General features: G+C 36.8%; 1 protein-coding gene across 1 annotated transcript in view; it reads right to left on the reverse strand.

Moving 5' to 3' along the window:
• Positions 1–7,114: 7,114 nt before the first annotated feature.
• Positions 7,115–20,070, reverse strand: part of LOC132390909 (progesterone receptor-like) — a 293,767-nt gene continuing 280,811 nt past the window's right edge. The window contains exons 7-8 of the mRNA XM_059963444.1: positions 8,480–8,637; positions 7,115–7,410 (exon numbers count right to left, since the gene is read on the reverse strand). Of these exons, the coding sequence (XP_059819427.1) occupies positions 7,255–7,410; positions 8,480–8,637 (314 nt within the window). The 3' untranslated portion in view covers positions 7,115–7,254. The remainder of the gene's footprint in view (positions 7,411–8,479; positions 8,638–20,070) is intronic.

Below are 20,070 nucleotides of genomic sequence, written 5' to 3' on the forward strand. Positions count from 1 at the left end.
AGTACTAAACAGATAATGCAGTTTCAATTATAATATCTGGAATGTGTCCAGCTCAATATAAACTTAACTTTCCTCCATTTGAATAAAATTTTCTTTGAGTTAACTATTAATTAAAAGTACACTCCTTTTCTACCAGAAATGAAGCAAAGCATCAGACATTTTTGTCACACGGATGAAGTTTTCAGCCATTTCAAGTACATGAATTCTAAGGTGCTTTAGTGATGGTTACCATCACTTTCCAAAGAGAGGAAAAAGGGGGGAGAACTTGCCTTCGGTCACCAGAACTAAACATGTTCATGAGAATGCCAACCAGTTGCCCTTACCTGACTATACTCAGTTCTGCAGAACTGAGTGTTCCAAAGGTGAATGTAACTGGCAGTTTACATTCCCACGCATGCTTAGGACTGGCACCCAAAACTAATTTCTCCCCCATATTGTTAATAATGTTCTTTAATTTCTTCGGGCTTGATAAATGTTCACAAAATGCACAAATGGTGTAAAATAGAATTTAAGGTTAATTTTAATTGCAATATAGACCCCTCTATTGATATGAGATTTAACAATCATCAGCTTTTACCTTACTGTAGGAACCACTTCAGCTTTCTCCTTTTCCCTCTAAGGTCCCAAAATATTCATACTTCCCTATCACTACCTTGGCTTTTGGAAGTTGTTACCAATCATACGAAGATTTGTTTATGAATATTATTGAATTAGATGATCATGCTACTATCCTCATAGTAGTTTTGGGAAACTCTGACAGAAATATTTGCTAAATTATAAATTTAGATTATGTAAATAAGCTTTACACCGAATAAATTGGGTTACAAGTACAGGCATTTAAAATACTGAAACACCAAAAGGAATGATTACAGACTTCAAGTTACCTTCATCCACTTGTAAAATGTTTTGCAGAGTTAGGACAGATAAGTCTGTTAGAAAATAAATACCCAGTGTGAGATTTCTGTTTTGATGCTAACTGTCAAAATTTTAACATATATTTTGCTGAAGAATTCTGAACACTTGGGATATATCAACTTCAGTTCAGTTTAGATCCAGGTTTATAGTTGATTGTGCTGGAAACAACATGCCCTGTCGACTAGGTATAGTTTCCTATTATGATGAGTAGAGAAAGTGTTTCACAAAAGGGCCGATTCTTTTGCTACAGCTAATATGTAAAGAAAATATTGTTCACTTGCCTTCAATAGAATTCTTTTCCTCTCTAACTTCTAATGCTGAATACAGTACTTCAATCTGTTGGAACATGCTGTTTTTGCTTTATGATTGACCAGGTTAAGTTACAATTTCTTTCAGTCCATCAAGTATTATGGGTAACCTCTGAAACTTAATTCAAACTAAAATACATTTAATATTGGCTGATGCACTCAAATGTACAGAAATATTTTTGTCATCTTATGTTTTGTTTTATGATTTTAATCTGCTTTAATTTGTCAGTTTAATTTTGAAGGTTTTCTTTGTTTAGATGCAGTTAACCTCATTTCTTTTTATGGAATGATTGAGATGACACATGATAAATTTGTTAAATCAATGAATGGAAAATCACAGTCTTTCTTGTAGTTTTCCTGTTGGTAATTGAATCAAAAATTATTGATTCAAAGATTTATAATCTGCTTTAAAAATATTAACTTCTTTAATGGCTAGTTTCTAATTGGAAAAAGGGATTACATTTTTAAAAATCACTATGAACAAAGCTTATAAATGAAACAAAAATGTGTCCAGTAACCAATAACTATATCTGTTTGCATGAAAATTTGATATTCATTATTACAAGTAAATCCTAAGGTTTAGCTCATGGAAGCTTTGCTGCCATGGTTCAGTAAGACTTTTGAAAATACTTGTTTCAAGAGGTGAGGTAAATTTGAAAAATGTCAGTAATAGTTTCTTGTTCATTTGTCATATATCACCAGTAATTTATTCCAATCATTTTCCACAATTATAGCTATTAAGATACCATTGAACTATTTTGGTGTCATGGGATTAGGGTGGAGTTCATATCCAGTATATAACATCCATGTTATTGATGTTCCATTAATCTTGTTATCATGTTGTTCACCAGAGTGGTAATTTTGATCAAAAGTGTGCAATATTAAACAGTAATTTGGAAAGTGCTGGTGTAAAAGGGATTTTCCAGATGCATTCAATATTTTTGCTAATTATGTAGAAAATGATTGCAGGGCAGAGGAGACAGTAATAATCAGTAGATATTATTTTCTTTTGTTTCCATAATTAATGCAAGAAGAACAGAAGCAATGATCAACCGTTTACATATTCATACATTTCCTGCTACATTAATCATATAAATATTTATAATGGCATATTAATGTAAAGCTGCATTAATCCCATAATTTCCTTCATTCAGTTTATTTATTTCACCAAAGTGTAATGCTTCCATTGCCATCCAATCAAGCCTGCCCAGGAACAGCTAATGAAACGTGCCACATGACCAAACCATGTTTGTTAGACTGACTTGATGGAATCTTTAACAGTTCAACTCATTTAGTTCAAAAATGTTTCTTTAATTTGACACCAATCTTTTGCTTACATAGTACTGCGCAAAGGTATTAGGGATATATATACAACTCGGGTGCCCAAGACTTTTGAACAGTACTGTAACATCAATGTATTGCTTGCAATTTACAATTTACATTTAGAACTGAAGACTGGTTCTTGCTTGAATTAATCTCTGCTATATTTGCATAACTCCAGAATACACCCAACAGTAAGAATAAAATACATTGAGTTCATCAAGGAGGAAGAGTCACTGCAATTTACAGTACTATGCAAATGTCTTAAGCATCCTAGCTATCTATAATATCTATCTATATATATGTGCCCAAGACTTTTGCTCAGTACTGTACAGTAATTTAAAAATATTTCACTAAATAAATAAAAAGGCAATAATACTCTCAAATTATTCAACTGCTATGCTGTAAAGTTTGTTAACCAAGTTTCAGCATGAATTCACTGGCAATACCAGTAAACTATTGATGTACATTTCAATAGGAAAACTGATAGCATACACAATCTTTATTGCACAATTTAAATTGAATTAAAGACTTTAAAGTTATCAACATTGAGGAAATAATGACAGAATAAAAAACTGCTATGTGATATACAAATACTTAATACTCATTTCATATCCCTCAATATGCTAGGCATAATCATAAATTAATCAATGACACAAGAACTTGATTTGCTAAGACTCAGTTGATAATTTTCAGGGCTCATTAATTTAAACATTATAGGTAAGAAGTTACTGACCACATAATTACTAATAAAGATTGATCAATTAAGAAAACATGAGGCACTTTCATTCCTTCAGGATATTTCTTATGTCTGATATTAAAAAGAGACATTGACCCCTCTGGGGTTCCCAATCATTAGCTGCAGGAAGAATCTCAACACTGGCTTTGACAGTGAGATTATTCCTCTTCAGCCTGAAAAACAAAAATAGGCTTGAAAATTAAACCCTTCTGGCATGCTAAACCAGGGATTACAAATCCTAAACAAGAGATATTCAGATAGATTTGAAAGTGCATTAATACATTCAAATATCAGAAACTGAGGAAGAAGATTGAGACTTAATAGATGCAACAGTATGAGCATCAAACATTCTGAACACTTGGAACAGGAACTGATGGGATTGTACTAAATCCTGGTAGGCCCAAGGGAAGCCATAGGTTAATAAAATACTGTAGGGGCACGGGATAGTAAATTTAGGTGAATAATATTTCTCACTATGCCAACAGGAAAATAATCTTTTTGTTGAACTGCACTTGACATGGGTACTTGACATGAATGAAGGAGGACATCTCTATTAAGAGTTGCATTGATCACAGCTCTGCCAACCTACATATCTCTGAAGTTGAAAGTTATATTTATGTTTTTCTTAAGAAGCATAAATAAAGTCACATGCCAAATCAGACTGAGTTAATTCAACACAAAGGCTCTGATTCAATAAGCCAAAGTGAAGGACAAAATCAGCACCCTCTCCCAATGTATTATGAATTCAGTAGCAGTCCTGGGTCAATAGATGATACATGTGAGAAAATAACATGATTAGATGGCAAGGTGACACTTACTTAAAACACAGAATTTCATTATGAATAATTTTTGAGTGGATGCAGTTTTGTTTGCCTAATGAATACTTCAACATTTCTTCAAGTATGAGAAATGTTAAAAGTCCACATCCACATTTTTGAACAATGGAAGTTACGTTTTCCCTGCACACAGGAAAGATATTTGTGATGATTATGTCTGGTCCAGTTCTGTAAGAGTTTTTCAGCTTAGAAATTCACAGAATTAAAATATCACTATCAAGGTTACAAGGCTCAGAGATTCTAAAAACATCAGCATTTCTCACAATGAGGTTGTAAACTGAAATCCCACCTCTTTCCAAAAGGAACAATTAACTTTAATATTTTAAATGCAGAGATTCACATCTTCTGATGTGCAACCTAATGCAGAAGACGTAAAACTGTTGCCATATATGCAGAACTTCAGAAAGTGGGTTATAAACCTTAATAATAAGCTCAAACATGTTTAAAGTAACACTTTAATTCCCAGTGTCCTCTGATTAGCATCAACCGTCATTTCCTTCTGGCAGTGACTCCATGCTAGAGTACAGTTCTTCAGGCACTGGAATCAATGTGGTACATGCTCAAGTGGTCATTCTTGAGCTACAAAAACAATTAGTTGACCTTAACAAAGCTGCAAGATGTGGGAATGGTTGGGCTAAAAGTCATTACGATTAAAACTAATCTTGTACTCACCAAATGCAGAAGAAAAAAATCCAGAACAGCAGTTAGCTCTGGTTTCATTTAACTAGTTTGGACCATTCCTATTGCCTCTCCAGCTATGATGAAGCAACTTAACAGAGGAGATACTGGGAAATAACGTTTCCTGTTCAAAGTTATTATAGTTCAGAATCAGTATTGTTCTGTAAATATGAAAACATCTTTGTTGTACTACATTTTAATTCTTTCTACTACACTTTTTGATTAAAGAGTGAAACTTAAAATAAGTTTAGCCAGAAGGAAATATTTTTTGTGATTTCAAAAGAAGCTCCTTGATATTTTCTTAAAACTTTAACATACAAGTAACAACACAGACTTATTAAACTTGGTCTTATAACCTGGGTTCTTTTTATGAGTTTTAAGGAAGACAACAAAGTCTCCAGGCAAGACATTGCTATAGGGATCCCACAGTCAATGTGAGTAAAGGAAGCCGACTGAGGTTTCGGTTCAACGTGTGTATTGTTACTTTCAGTAACATACAGCCTCAACAAGAAGGGGAATATTTATTCTCATATGGTTAACGTTGTACACAGCTAAATGTTATCTATGTTCTTATACCTTGCTGACGAACAGCAACATATTTTTTGAATTTGATGGAAATACAACAAGTGATTCTCTAAAATGCTTGAAGGGCCTATGTTATACGGAAGGCAGATGTCTGGAGAAATAAATAAAAATAAAGCTGAGGAAAGTTGTCTGATTTAACAGCATTTTGAAACACTAATTTTGTGTTTAAATCTAAGTGGTAGTTTATACCGAGTTTTAAAGATTCAAAGAAGAAAATATTACTTTTAATTCTCTCAATTTAGATGCTGGAAAAAACCTGGCCAGGATAGAAAATTCAGTTTATGAAACATTATTAACTGGTTGACCAATGATCTTGTCCCTGAGTCATTTATGTTAATGAAACACTGACCCAGAGGTCATGTGTAAATTTAACTGAAATTAAGCTACTTATTTGGATAGGTCCTTCCTTCTATATAAACAGAATATTGATCCACTTTCATCTCAGAATCAAACAGAAATTAAAACTCGCACTGAGCATTTCATGCCAGAATATTAGACACTGGATTTGGTGCCTATTGTCACTTGATATAGTGGCACCCTGCTTCCAGACAAAGTAACATAACCTAGGCTCATGCACAGACTGATTGCATCCCAATGGAGAAAGTCTTACTCTACACAGTTAATTCTTTGGTAGACAATTAGACAATAGCACACATCTCTTTACATTGCCGTCCTATATCTAAACGTGAATGCATGGTCACAATTCCAATGTCATTCTATGGTTGGCAAAGTCACATGTCTGTGAAATGACAATAAAAATTTTAATGTCGTATTAATCAGAACCTGGGGGTGGGGGGGGGGGGGGATGGACATCATGCAGTACATGCTTCCTTGATCCTGAAACCAAAATGGAAATCTATACCTGTAACGTATGTGGCAGGTGAGAACCTCAATACATTGTAAGTACATTATCCAGACTTTTGGTTTTTTTAAATGCATGTACTGAACTTTCATTTTGCTTAAGAGACAGACTTCCATAGTTATTCTCTGAGAAAGGAGAGCACAGTGCCACCACATTAAGTTATAGAGGCCCAGTAAAGTTCTGGGATATACAAACCTGGCAACCAACATCAATCCATTCAGTAGTTCCTATCAAGCACAAAGTTAGATCTCGGTTGAGGCAATCTCTGTTACTTGTCTTCCCTTAATAATGCTGTGATTTTCCATGTTATTATTTAGTGTGAATGGAAACAAAATTAACAATTCTAATGGGCAAATTGTAACTTAATCTCAAGGAGCCCAGATTGATCTAAAAGTTTCCAAACTACATGAACACTGAATATCTTTCAAAAAAGAATAACCTTGTGTACCCAGTCACCTATGGACTGTTTTCCTTCTCCTGCAGTGAAACAGCACTCAAAACAGTTGGTGACTGTGGCAGAAGGAGAAGAACAGAATAGCCAAGGTTTTGTGATTGGAAATAATCAAGGAAGACCATTTGAAATTAGGTACTAGTTATACACATGAAATATGATGAATGAAGAAATTTTGGGGGTGATGCAGCTTTCAAACTGAAGAATAAAGCATTTCCATTTAACATTACAGAAGATGCAGGAACTTCACATTACTTGAATGTTACAAAATGTTAGGAAGTACCAAAAGATAGAAAATCTTTTCGATCTGAAAATTCCATAATAAATAGGACTAAATTCACATTTCATTGCTTATAAAACATGTAGTGCAGCTATGACAATGTATGTCCACAAAAACTGATGCCAAACATCATTGCTAAATCTTTTTTAATAAATTTGAAAACAATTTTCATTTGTGGTATTGTCATGGTCACAAAAATAGAATAAAGCTTGCATAATGCAAAAAAATCCTGCCCATGAATCAAAGCAGTCTGATGCAGCAAAGAGAAAGCGAAAGTTCCTCATTTCTTGTGGAAGAGCAGTGGTTTCACCAGCCCAGCCAGGATCTTGGGCATCTGTGTAGTTATAATCTCTGACATCATCTCTGGAAACTCCACCCTCAGCGCCTGGGACTGAAAAAATGTATTCAAGCAGAACTGATGCAGCCTCATGACAAGCTATTGAAAGAAAACAGTAGAGTTACCAATAATTAGAGCTTCTTTTATCTGTTCAGTTTTCAACATTTTGAATCATTCCATTCTTTAGATCTTAAATGCAATGATTGAAGCCAGGTCATTTTGAGAGTCATATCAAACACTTAACAGCTCATGATTATCACTTAAAATTGTGATCAGTGATTTTTTATTTTCAATATTATTTTCAAGTATTTATCAACAACAGCCACCACTGATCCGATTAATGTAATTACAGAATAAAGCTTAATGAGATCACTAAGTCTTGGCTTCCAAGATACCTCTACAAAACAGGGCAACACAATCTGTCACAACACATGTGCAGGCTCCATCTGAAATGTTGAGAAATCCCATGCATGAAAATTGCAAGAAATTAGAACTGATGCTCAAAGAAAAAAATTCAATTAGCTAAAACAAAATTATTCAATGTATAAAGGGGCAAATTAATAATGTGCCAATTAGAATAGTTAGTCATAGGCTTAATACAGAGTGATCTCTGTTGACTGTCATGTTTGAGTTGGAGAACCATGTTGAGCCTATGTCACCATGCCAACCATGTCACTGAATGAGGGATGTGGGATTTACTTAAGGTTTTTACATCACTGCTAATCAGGGACTTCATTGAGACGATGAAGTGCAAGAGCAGGTGATGTTGATAGGATCGGACTTGACTATTACAATTCAGAAGTCAGGTGGACTTCTGACACATTAACAACAATGATAAGGGTACCAGTGATTGACAGTTGCCTCTTGAGATCATAGCCCTGTGAGCACTTAGTAGTTTCAGTTTAACTGGGGTAAAAGCTACTGAAGAGGAATGGGAACTGGAAAAAGATGATTGTCTTTCAACATATTAAAAGAGTTTTTGTTGTAGCATTTCAACAATCTCCATTTCCAGGAATATGGTTTGGTTATTAACTGTCATATGAACTGCATGGTTAACATAATTTTAAAAATATCTACAAAACACATAATGGAACATTAATAATAATCCTCAATGACTACTAATAGTGGAAGACTATGAAAAGAAAGCTATCCAACAACTCACACTTACTTCATGCATTGAGTCCATGACTTTTGTGAGTTGGTAAAAACGCTGAGCAGTGCTCTGTGCACTTTTCTCCTGCAAGCTAATGGTTCCACTCAGCTCCTTAATGTAGTTCCTTCGCATCTCTTCAAAGAACGAATGGCTCTTGAGGCCTTCCAAAGGAACTGTAAAACAAATGCCAGTTCCCACATAAGGCTTTCTAAATGCTATCACACGTGCTGGATAAAACCTGCAGAGCCTCAAATCGAACTTTATTCAAGCTTTAAAACCTTTTCTTTTGAGGACAAAGTTGTTAGTCATCTTGAACAGATTTTAAAGCATTTCTTTTTGGTGTTTCAGGGTAATGTTTTCAAGTTATCCATTGCACACAGGAACCATTAAACTTATAAAATACTTTCATGAATCATTTGATTTTGCCTTCACCTTGGTGTCAAGGTTCTGAGAGATATCTTTTCCTTGGTACTTAAATGAAAACAATTTTAATAAAATATCAATGACTGGTATGTGGTCCTTAATAATATTTTCATGGAAAATCTACCTCACCATCAGTACTGTAAATTGAGCATATTTGAGTACCATTCTCTACCCATTGGCTGGAAAAATTCGGAATTGAACAGTGCTGCACTTTCAACATCAAGAATTTCCAATTGAAGAGGAAATTTCAAAATAAATTGTATGGTGAGATACCAGTGAGAGCCTTTTCAGCAATATGCACCTTTGTAAGAACACTCAACAAGGAGGAAAAGTAAATAAGAGATCTTATAGAGACATATAAAATTATGAAAGGGATAGATAAAATAGAAGCAGGGCAGTTGGTTCCACTGGTAGGTGAGACTAGAATTAGGGGACATAGTCTCAAGATTCGGGGGAGTAGATTTAGGAATGGAGATAAGGAAGATCAGCTTTTCCCACAGAGTGGTGAATCTATGGAATTCTTTGCCCAATGAAGTAGCGGAAGCTACCTCAGTAAATATATTTAAGACAAGGTTGAACAGATTTTTGCAGAGTAGGGAATTAAAGGTCATGGAGAAAAGGTGGGTAGGTGGAGATGAGTTCATGGCCAGATCAGCCAGGATCTTACAGAATGGCAGAGCAGGCTCGACGGGCCAGATGGCCGACTCCTGCTCCTAATTCTTATATTCTCTTAACTTTTCTATGGTTACAGCAGAATCAAGCATGTGTTATTTTTTTGACATTGCTGGGTCTCAGTATACTAGTAACAGTTATTGAAGGGACATAAATTATTGAAAATAACATTGGTTACTTACAGGACTTTTAGTTATTAGGTGTTCTGCATATCTCTGTCATATTATATGATCAAAGAATATTATCAATAATGTCTGATGAATCCCTCCGTTTATCTGAGTCCTACACCTGAAAAGTAGGTCTTGGGTAGGCAGCTGTGTGCACGAAGAGAAATTAGAACTGATTGACTGATCGGGGATGGGATTCCACTCATTTTTACTGCTGAACATTTGTTGGAAGTCTGCTTACTATAGCACACCTTGGATGGGTAGGACATTGATAGAAAGTGACAGAAAATGCAGAGCCCAGAAGCTGTCTGGACAAACAAGCCACACAGGAAAGAATGATGTCTGGGGAAAGCTTGTGGTGACTTTGTGCATAGGGATGGGGTTGTGCAGCTGGGGAAAACTTCCCTTTTTATGGGGAAGTTTTCCCCATAAAAATGGGGAAAAATGCCCTTTCCTGGGATGCCCAGGGAATGCCCAGGAAATCTTTCACAATCATAATCCTACAATATGAGTAATCATCCTCTTCGCATTGCTTTCCATCCTTCTCCATTGTTTGAAGATTTTCAATGTGATGTTGTTAATCATTATCTAAAGATTACAAGTCACAGATATATTATATCCGCCATATCCACCAAATAGAACACAGAAACAGTACACCACAGGAACAGGCCTTTTGGCCCACAATGGCCTGCCGTACCAATTAAATTAGTGATTAAATGGCTAACTGAACTAATCTTTACTGCGTACACAATGTCCATATTCTTCCAAATTTCTCACAATCATGTGTCTATCTAAATGGCTGTAAAAAGTCTCTAATGTTTCTGCCTCTACCACCATCCCAGAGGCAGTGCATTCCAGACCTCTAAAAACTTGCCCCTCACATCTCCTTTGAAATGACCCGCTGCCATCTCAGGTGCATGCCCTCTGGTATAGAAGACATTTCAACCCTTAGAAAAGTGTCTACTCTATCTATGCCTCTCATAATTTTATTGACCTCTATCAGATCTCCCCTCACCTTTGCTGCTCCAGAGAAAACACCCCAAGTTTGTCCAGACTCTTGTGTTCTCTAATCTAGGCAACATCTTAGTAAACCTTTCCTGCACTCTCTCGAGAGCCTTGACATGCGCTCTATAGTGGACAAACAGAGCAGTACGCAATATCATAGACATGGTCAATTAGAGTTTTAGAGAGCTACAACATGGACTTCCTGAATTTTGAACTCAATGCCTTGACTAATAAAGGAAAGCATGTCACATGCATTCTTAACCACCCTATCAACCTGTGTAACCACTTTCATGGAGCTATGAACTTGGACTCCAAGATCCCTCTGCTCTTCAACATTGCTAAAGGTCTTACCTTTAACAGTGTACAATCTTTTCACATTTGGCCTACCTAAGTGTAACACTCCACATTTGGCTGGGTTAAACTCCTACTATTTCTCTACCCATATCTGTAACTGATCTATATCCCATTGTATTCGTTTCTAGTCTCCTATACTATCCGCACCACCAGCAATCTGCATATCATCTGTAAACTTATGAACCCAGCCATCCACATTTTTATCCAGGTCATTTATATACATCACAAACAGCAGAGATTCCAGTATAGATCCCTGGGGACCTCCAGGTAGGACAAGTCCCTTCGACCACTATTCTGTCTGCCATGTGCAAGCCAGTTCTGAATCCAAACATTCAATTCACCATGGGTCCCATTCATCTTTATATTTGTGATAAGCTTCCCATGAGGGACCTTGTCAAATGATTACTAACATCCATGTATACAACATCCATGGCTCTACCTTCATAAATCCCCCTCATTACCTCATCAAAAAAACTCAGTCAAGTTACTAAGCCTTGACACAAAGCCATGCTTGCTTTCCCTAATTAGGCCATGGTTTTTCAAGAGCTCATAAATTCCTATCCCTTAGAATTCTCTCCAATATGATGTGAGACTCGTCTGTCTATAGTTTCCAGGATTTTCCCTGGTTCCTTTGAATAATGGAACAATATTAGCTATTTGCTAGTCCTCTGGAACCTCACTTCAGGCTAAAAAGGACAAATAGATATTGGTCAAGGACCCAGCAATCTCCTCTCTTGTCTCTCTCAATAACCTGGCATATATCCCATCAGGCCTTGAGGACATCCATCTTAATGCTCTTTAAGACACCCAACACTACACTCCCCTTTACCTCGAAATACTCTAGAATATCACTACATTCAATACTGATTTACCTATCCTCCACATTTTCCTCTTTGTTAAATACTGATATAACATTCTGTTAATGGTTTATCCTGTTATTCAGCATAAACTATACCCTACTTATTATCTAAATCATATATGTCAAACTCAAGGCCCGCGGGCCAAATCCGGCCCGCGGTGGAATTATCTTTGGCTCGTGAGATAATATCTAATTACTATTAAAGCTGGCCCCAGTAATCAAAGCGCCTATGGCGTATGATATGGCTAATGCTGAGTTTATTCAGGTACCAGGTTTTCAGGGTTTTTAGTGTTTATTCGGTTTCCCTGGCTTATTTCCTGAATATCATTAATGAATAAATTTTTTTTCTATTAGAGCTGGCCTGCCGGTATATTGCATGCACCACTAATACTACAAATCCCACAATGCACTGCCAGTGCATTGCTCGCGCTTGCCTTACTCTCTCATCAGCATCCTTATGGCGCTAGTCACGTGTGGTCAACTTTCAGCTATCCCTCACCCCAAAAATGGCTGAACGAAAGGTGGACTTTGAAAACAGGGGTTTTCAAGGCAGATGGGAGGCAGAGTATATGTTCGCAGATATAAAGGGCAAACCTGTTTGTCTTGTGTGCGGAGACGGTGTGGCTGTAATTAAAGAATATAACGTAAGACGACACTATAAAAGGAAACACCACGACAAATACAAGCATCTGGACAAGAAACAGAAGCCCGCGATGTGCGGTCAAAAGAGTGGATTGGTGGGCAGGATCCGGGAGAAGATGCGGGAGGGAAACAGCGCAGGTGAGCTGACAGCTTATCACTGCATCATACACCAGGAATCGTTGTGTGGCAGGGCCTTGAAAAGGGAACATATAATGAGCCCCAGTCTGTATGCTATAAGGAAAGTAATAGATTCAACTCTCCCACAAGTGTAGAAGTGAGCAGTCAATATTTCCCTCCTCAAGTCCAATGGATAGAAAATATCGGCCTAGGTTTTATTGGGTTTTGTTGATAAAGCTCCAATCATGTTTCCCAGCTGTTCTTTGTTGCTGGATTCCACATGGAGTCTAGCCGTGAGGCAGAATTGTGTTGGAATTCTTCAGCATTTCCACAGTACAGGATTCATGAGCCCATCACCAGTTGCGATGAAAAAAATGTAGAGAGAGGATGAGTTGTGTTTCTTTATTTAAATTTGTAGGAATGGTGGTAGCACAAAAGTGATTCAAGTGTTTCTTTAATGTTATAATTGTATTAATAGTTTTTTAAACTATTTTCAAAAGGCAGGGACATTTTGGTTGCCAGCTAAAACAATAAATCACCAATTCTTGATCGGTCAGGGCATGAAGGGATACAGAGGGAAGACAGGAGATTGGGTCTGAGAGGAAAAGTGGATCAGCCATGATGAAATTGCAGAGCAGACTTGATGGGCCTAATTCTGCTCCTATATCCTAAGCTCTGATGGTCCTACTCAAAATCATTTTACAGCCCCTCTCCTATGACCTACCACAGGGTCACAATGGAAAATAAAAGCCAAAGTGACTATTGCAAATCACATTTATAAATCTACCCATGATATTATTTTAGAGATCCATCAACTAATCAGCCTTGCATGTTGCCTTAGTACCTGTTTTCCATTAAATTTAAGGATGCTGCCAACTGTTGTTTGAGCAATGCCTCCACCAATGCTTGTGAACCAAATCTCTTCCTTCTGGTTAAAGCCAAGCTTTAATAGCACATAATCTTATGATTATGCACCATTTTGTCCTGCAGCACAGAGGGATGTGTGTCACTGAGAGTCTCACAAAGTGTTTCTATGCTGTTCATTTCATGGTAGACGTTATCTAGTCTCTGAAAAAAGAGTGTGAAGTTTGCAAAGATAAAGTGAAAGTGAAGTATGGGGGTCTGGGGGATGACTGGTGGGTTTTACACTGAGCAGTCTCAGAGGCTAGTGTTGCAGTTGATAAAGTATGGCTTTTAAAACATTGAACCTGTCAATTCATCTGAGATTGTTGAACGTTCTTGACCAGGCCTTTTAACTGCCACATCTTAGCTATTACTGCCTACAGGAAACTTGTCAAGGAGATCATTGTGGACTTCAGGCATGCTAGGAGCCAAACTCATGTCCCCATCTACATCAATGTAGCTGTAGTGGAGTGTGTATCAAGCTTCAAATTCCTTGGTGTCCATATTTCTGAGGATCTTACCTGGTCCCTGAACTCCTCCATCCGGATCAAAAAGGCACAATAGAGCCTTTATTTCCTGTGGAGCATCAAGAAAGCTCACCTCTGTCCCAGGATTCTGACAGACTTTACCGCTGTACTTTCACCGCATACTCACCAACTGCATCTCAGTGTGGTATGGCAATTATCCCATAGCGGACCGCAAAGCACTCCAGCGTGTGGTGAAAACTGCCCAGTGGATTATCGGCACCCAATTGCCCACCATTGAGAACATCTACCATAAATGCTGCCTGGGCAGGGCAAAAAGCATTATCAAGGATGCATCTCACCCTAACCATGGACTTTTTCACTCTCCTCCCATCTGGTAGGCACTACAGGAACCTCCGCTCCCGCACCAGCAGGCACAGGAAGAGCTGCTTCCTTGAGGCTGTGACCCTGCTGAACCTCACATCACAGCGCTAAGCCGAGGGTTCTGGTGACGTCATTGTCGAGGATGGCAGCTTGAGTTACTAGCATCTCCAGAAAAATGCGTATTAAGCCCCATTAACCCATCAAATATAATATTTTTGAAAAATATTTGAACTGAAAAGATGGGCAAGAATGGGGAAAGGAATGGAAATAAAAAGCATGCTAGCGAGGCAGATGCTGGGCCTCGTTCAGGCAAAGTGGCGAATATGATCGAAATTCTGAAAGAGATAAGGGAGTTTCAGAAAGCAATAAAGCAGCAGCTCTGTGATATTAAGTCACCAGCGTCAATCAAAAAATAGAGGTGGCAGTGACTCGAATTGAGAAGGTGGAAGATCGCGTTCAAAACCTGGAACAGATACTGAGCAAGACAATAAAAATATTAAATCACCAAGAAGGTAAACTGTTTGACCTGGAGGGAAGATCACGGTGGAAAAATATCAGAATCTACAATGTTCCTGAAGGAGCGGAGGCCTCATCTATGACAGAGTTTGTCAGAAAGTTGCTACGGGATGCGCTGGATCTTCCCTTGGCTACGGAGCTGGAAATTGAAAGAGCCCACCATGCGTTAGTCCCAAAGTCTACCCAAAATAGAAAGCCACGCTCAATAATAATTAAATTCCTTCAGTACAGCACCAAGGCGGAGATTCTATGAACGGTCTGGGGTAAGAAGAGAGTGTTTTTAGATGATAAATTAATATATTTCGACCAAGATTACCCCCCTGCGGTCCTGCAGAAACGCAAAGAATACTCTGAAATAAAACGAGTACTAAAGCAAAAAGAGATTAAATTTCAAAATCTGTACCCTGCTAAACTTCGAGTGCTCTATGACAACGGGACACGGTTGTACCAGACAGTGGAAGAGGTGACTACAGACATGAAGGCCAGAGTGTTGCCCGTCAGCATGACCAAAACAAGGGAAAGCCTGGCTGAGGAATTATCCCGCTCCGCTTGGGAAATAGTGCGAGAATCAAGAAGGCAGGAGACGGGAGGAGGCCAAGAGAAATATATCAGGAAGAGACCGGGAGATTCCCAAAGACAATCCTCACCCCCTTCAGAAGAGCCATAAGGTTTGGCTAACTTTAAAAATGTTGAGAAGCTAAGTGGAAGCAAAAGTAGACGGTGATATACCTATCTCGAAAAATACTTATTATAATGTGGATTTTATATTATTTAGTTGTTATTCTTTATTCGCTCACTTCTTTTTCTCAACCAAAATGAGAATATATATGAGTGCATATACGTGTTATGTATGTAATATATGTGTGTGTGTGTGTGTGTGTGTGTGTGTGTATATATATATATATATATATATATATATATATATATATATATATATATTTACACACACACACACACACACACACATATAAGGAGTGCAAAGAGAAATCTTTTCTGTGTAATGGATTTGTTCACTGACTGTGGGGGCAATGGGGGCCCTCAACTCACAAGCAGAAGGGGTTATATCCCACAGCTAAACATTTCCTCTAGCTCAATGCAGGGTCATCTACCAGAGACCTCAGCCTTGGAATCACACGTTCATTGCCATTTTCATTATTGTTTGCATTTCTTGGTTCTTATTTGCTCAGGGAGTAGATCGATTTTATTCTAATTTCAATGACACATTGACAGATAAATACAGATGGCTAAGGACAAGGTAAAATTCATTTCTTTTAATGTCAATGGGTTATTAAATCCAATCAAACGTAAGAGAATTTTATCCAAAATGAAAAAAGAACATGTAGTATATTTACAGGAAACTCATTTAACTGATAATGAGCATTAAAAAAAAACTAAAGAGAATGGGCTTCACTAGTCCATTTTTCTCCTTGTATAAATCAGGACATAGGAGAGGAGTTACTATTCTTATCTCAAGTAAGCTAAATTTTGAAAAAGTATTCAATATGAGAGATAAAGCGGGCAGATATATTCTGGTAAGGGGGAATACATACAGAAATTCAGTTACTCTATTGAATATATACGCACCCCCGGGAAGTGATATTGGTTTCTTTCAGAAAATTACTGATATTACAGTAACGGAAACAGAAGGTCTCCTGATATGTGGGGGAGACTTAAATTTACAATTACAACCAAACTTAGATCCTTCCAATAGAAAAACCTATGAAACAAAATCTTTACATAAGTTAATACACTTTTTGAGGATGTTGGTTTAATTATAATATGGAAGGACCTTTTCCCCGACAGAAGGGATTACCACTCATTATTCTGCTCCCCATTCTGTATATACAAGAATAGACTATTTCATAACATTTTGAAAAGACAAAGACAAAATAAACAATTGTGGAATTGGGACAATAGATGTAAGTGACCATGCACCTATATAATTATCTATTGATTTTGACCTACAACCAAAGAATATTATTTGGAAACTAAATTCAAGAATACTCAATGATCCATACTTTAAGGAACAAATTAAAAATGAAATTAGTCTCTACTTTGAATTTAATGATAATGGAGAGGATTCATCTCTCATTTTATGGGATACTCTGAAGGCGGTCTTAAGAGGGAAAATTATAGCGATATCTTCATATAAGAAAAAAATAAGGAATAAAACATAACAAGAATTACAAAATAGGCTGAGGGAACTAGATAAAAACACACATTGAATTTGGCACAGGATACATTAGGGGAAATTCAAAGAATTGGGAATGAAATAAATAGTTTGGCTACGCAAAAAATCAGGAAAAACAATGTTTCTGAAACGGAGACATTATGAAAGTGGATCGAAATCTATGAAAATACTGGTGTGGAAACTGAAAAAAAAAGCAGAAAATACAATTCATAGAATTAGGGACCCAAGAATAAAAATGATAAAAAAATAAGCTAAGTGAAATTCAAGAAACTTTTGAAGTGTTTTACAAAACTCTATATTCCAAAGTTCCAGGGGGAAGCATAACCCAAATTGACACCTTCTTGTATTCTCTAGAGTTACCCACTTTAAGCAAAGAACAAAATAGAAGGATGACTGCTGACATAACTGAAGTTGAATTAAAAGCTGCAATTAGTAGGCTTAAATTAAGCAAGTCGCCAGGATCAGATGGGTATATGGCAGAGTGGTACAAAGAACTTAAACATGAGTTAATTCTCGTTTTACTCCTCACACTGAACTGGGCTCTAAAAAAGGCACAAATGCCACCCAATTGGAAGGAAGAGATAACCTCAGCTATACCGAAAGAAGGCAAGGATAAAATGGAATGCCAGTCATTTAGATCAATATCCGTTCTTAATGTAGATGATAGATTACTTACCTCCATCATGGCCAAACGATTAGAGGAGTTCCTACCCATACTCATACGTAACGATCAGACAGGTTTTATACGACAACGCCAGACACAAGGTAATATATGAAGGACACTTCACATTACGGATCATATACAAAAAAATAAACTCGAAGCAATAGTGATAAGCGTGGATGCTGAAAAGGCATTTGATTTGGTTAAATGGAATTTTCTTTACAGAGTTTTATATAGATTTGGTTTCCAAGGCACAATTATTAAAACTATAGAGACACTATATGACAATCCTACTGTTAAGATTAAAATCAATGGATATTTATCAAATAGTCTTACCCTAGAAATGGGCACGAGACAGGGTTGTGCATGGTCACCACTACTCCTCGCATTATATCTGGAACCATTAGCTCAATATATCAGACAAAATGAAGATATCAGGGGAATTACTATTAAAGGGACAGAGCATAAATTGGCTTGTTATGCGGATGACATTTTAATCTATCTAGGGCAACCAACATACTCTTTCCCTAAATTGATGCAATTCTTTGAACAATATGGTCAATTATCAGGATACAAGATCAACATAGATAAAACACAATTACTTTCATATTACTATAGCCCACCAAGAGAAATTGAAATTCAATACCCCTGGGCATGGCACACAGAGTCTTTCAAATATTTGGGCATCATTATGCCAAAAGATTTGGCAAAATTATCAGAATGTAATTATCAGCTTATATAAAAAGATTAAGGAAAATGTGGCAAGATGGAACCTAATTCCTTTTTTCAGTCTCAGTTCAAGGATTGAGTATTAAAATGAATATACTGCCCAGACTGTTATATCTCTTTCAGACCCTACCAATAGAGATGAATGAAAATCGATTCAATGAATGGAACAAGATGCTATCAAGGTATATTTGGCAGGGTAAAAGGCCTGGAGTTCTCAAAACTTTGCAATTAGCAAAGGAAAAGGGGGGATGGAGCCCACCTTCTCTTAGAGATTATTATTTTGCAGCACAGTTGAGAGCTGTGATATGTTGGTGCAACCCATCATATGACGTTCAATGGAAAAACATTGAGGAGCGGGTACTTCCCATCCCCAAACAAGCAATTTTGGCTGATAACAACCTGCAAAAGTACATAAGTACTATTGATAACCCATGGGTGAAATTGCCTCTTGAAATATGGAAAACTACTATAAAAGAATATAATCTAGAGGGAGATAATGCAATTCTTAAATGGTGTGCGCGTGACTCAGATTTTAAACCAAATAAATTGGATGCTAGATTTAAGGACTGGACAGCTAAAGGAATGACAGTTCTTTGTAACATAATGAAAGAAGGAACACTGTTCAGTTTTGAAACACTTAAAGAGAAACACTTATTAGAAAAACAAGATTTTTTAAATCAGTATTTACAGATGTTAATAAGAGTCTTCAAAAATGTAACCAAGGCAAGTACATGTTTGATAGAGCTCTTTAGAAAAGCATATAATTCAGATAATGGTAGTAGAATCATTTCAAGCATGTATAAGGGGTTGTCAAATCTTAAAACACATTTGACTTCATACATTAAAACAAAATGGGAGAAGGAAGGAGGGATAATTATATCTGAGGGAGAATGGACAACAATATGGAGGTATCAATAGAAGTGTACCAGTTCACAGAAATGGATGGAAAAACTTGATAAGGTGTTTTATTACACCCCCTCAGAAATCCCACTATGATAGTAACCTCCCTGTTTGCTGGAGAAATTGTGGAAATCAAAATGCAAATCATTATCATATTTTTTGGGACTGCCCTGTTATCCAAAACTATTGGAGGAGGATACACAAAGCCCTACAAGTCATCTTTAAATGTGAAATCCCCTTGGAGAGCAAGACCATATTTTTTGGATATATACCTCAAGAATGGCTGAAAAGAGATAAATATTTAATGAATATACTGTTGGTGGCTGGTAAAAAGACACTTACTAGGAAATGTTTATCACAGGAGAGCCCAACTTTAAATACATGGATTGAAATTACAATGGACATTTACAAAATGGAGAAGGTAACAGCATCTATTAATCATAAGCTGGATCAATTTGATTCATACTGGGAAAAATGGTTTAACTACATAATGCCTCATAGGCCTGATTTTATTCTCACAAATCAATGAATCTGTTGTAAAAAAAAAGATCACTCCCTACTTGTACATAGTTCTTTCCTTTTTCTTGTTTTCTCTTTCCACTCTTTTCTATAAGTGTAT

This window comes from Hypanus sabinus, chromosome 3 (assembly GCF_030144855.1).
Source record: "Hypanus sabinus isolate sHypSab1 chromosome 3, sHypSab1.hap1, whole genome shotgun sequence".
NCBI lineage: Eukaryota > Metazoa > Chordata > Chondrichthyes > Myliobatiformes > Dasyatidae > Hypanus > Hypanus sabinus.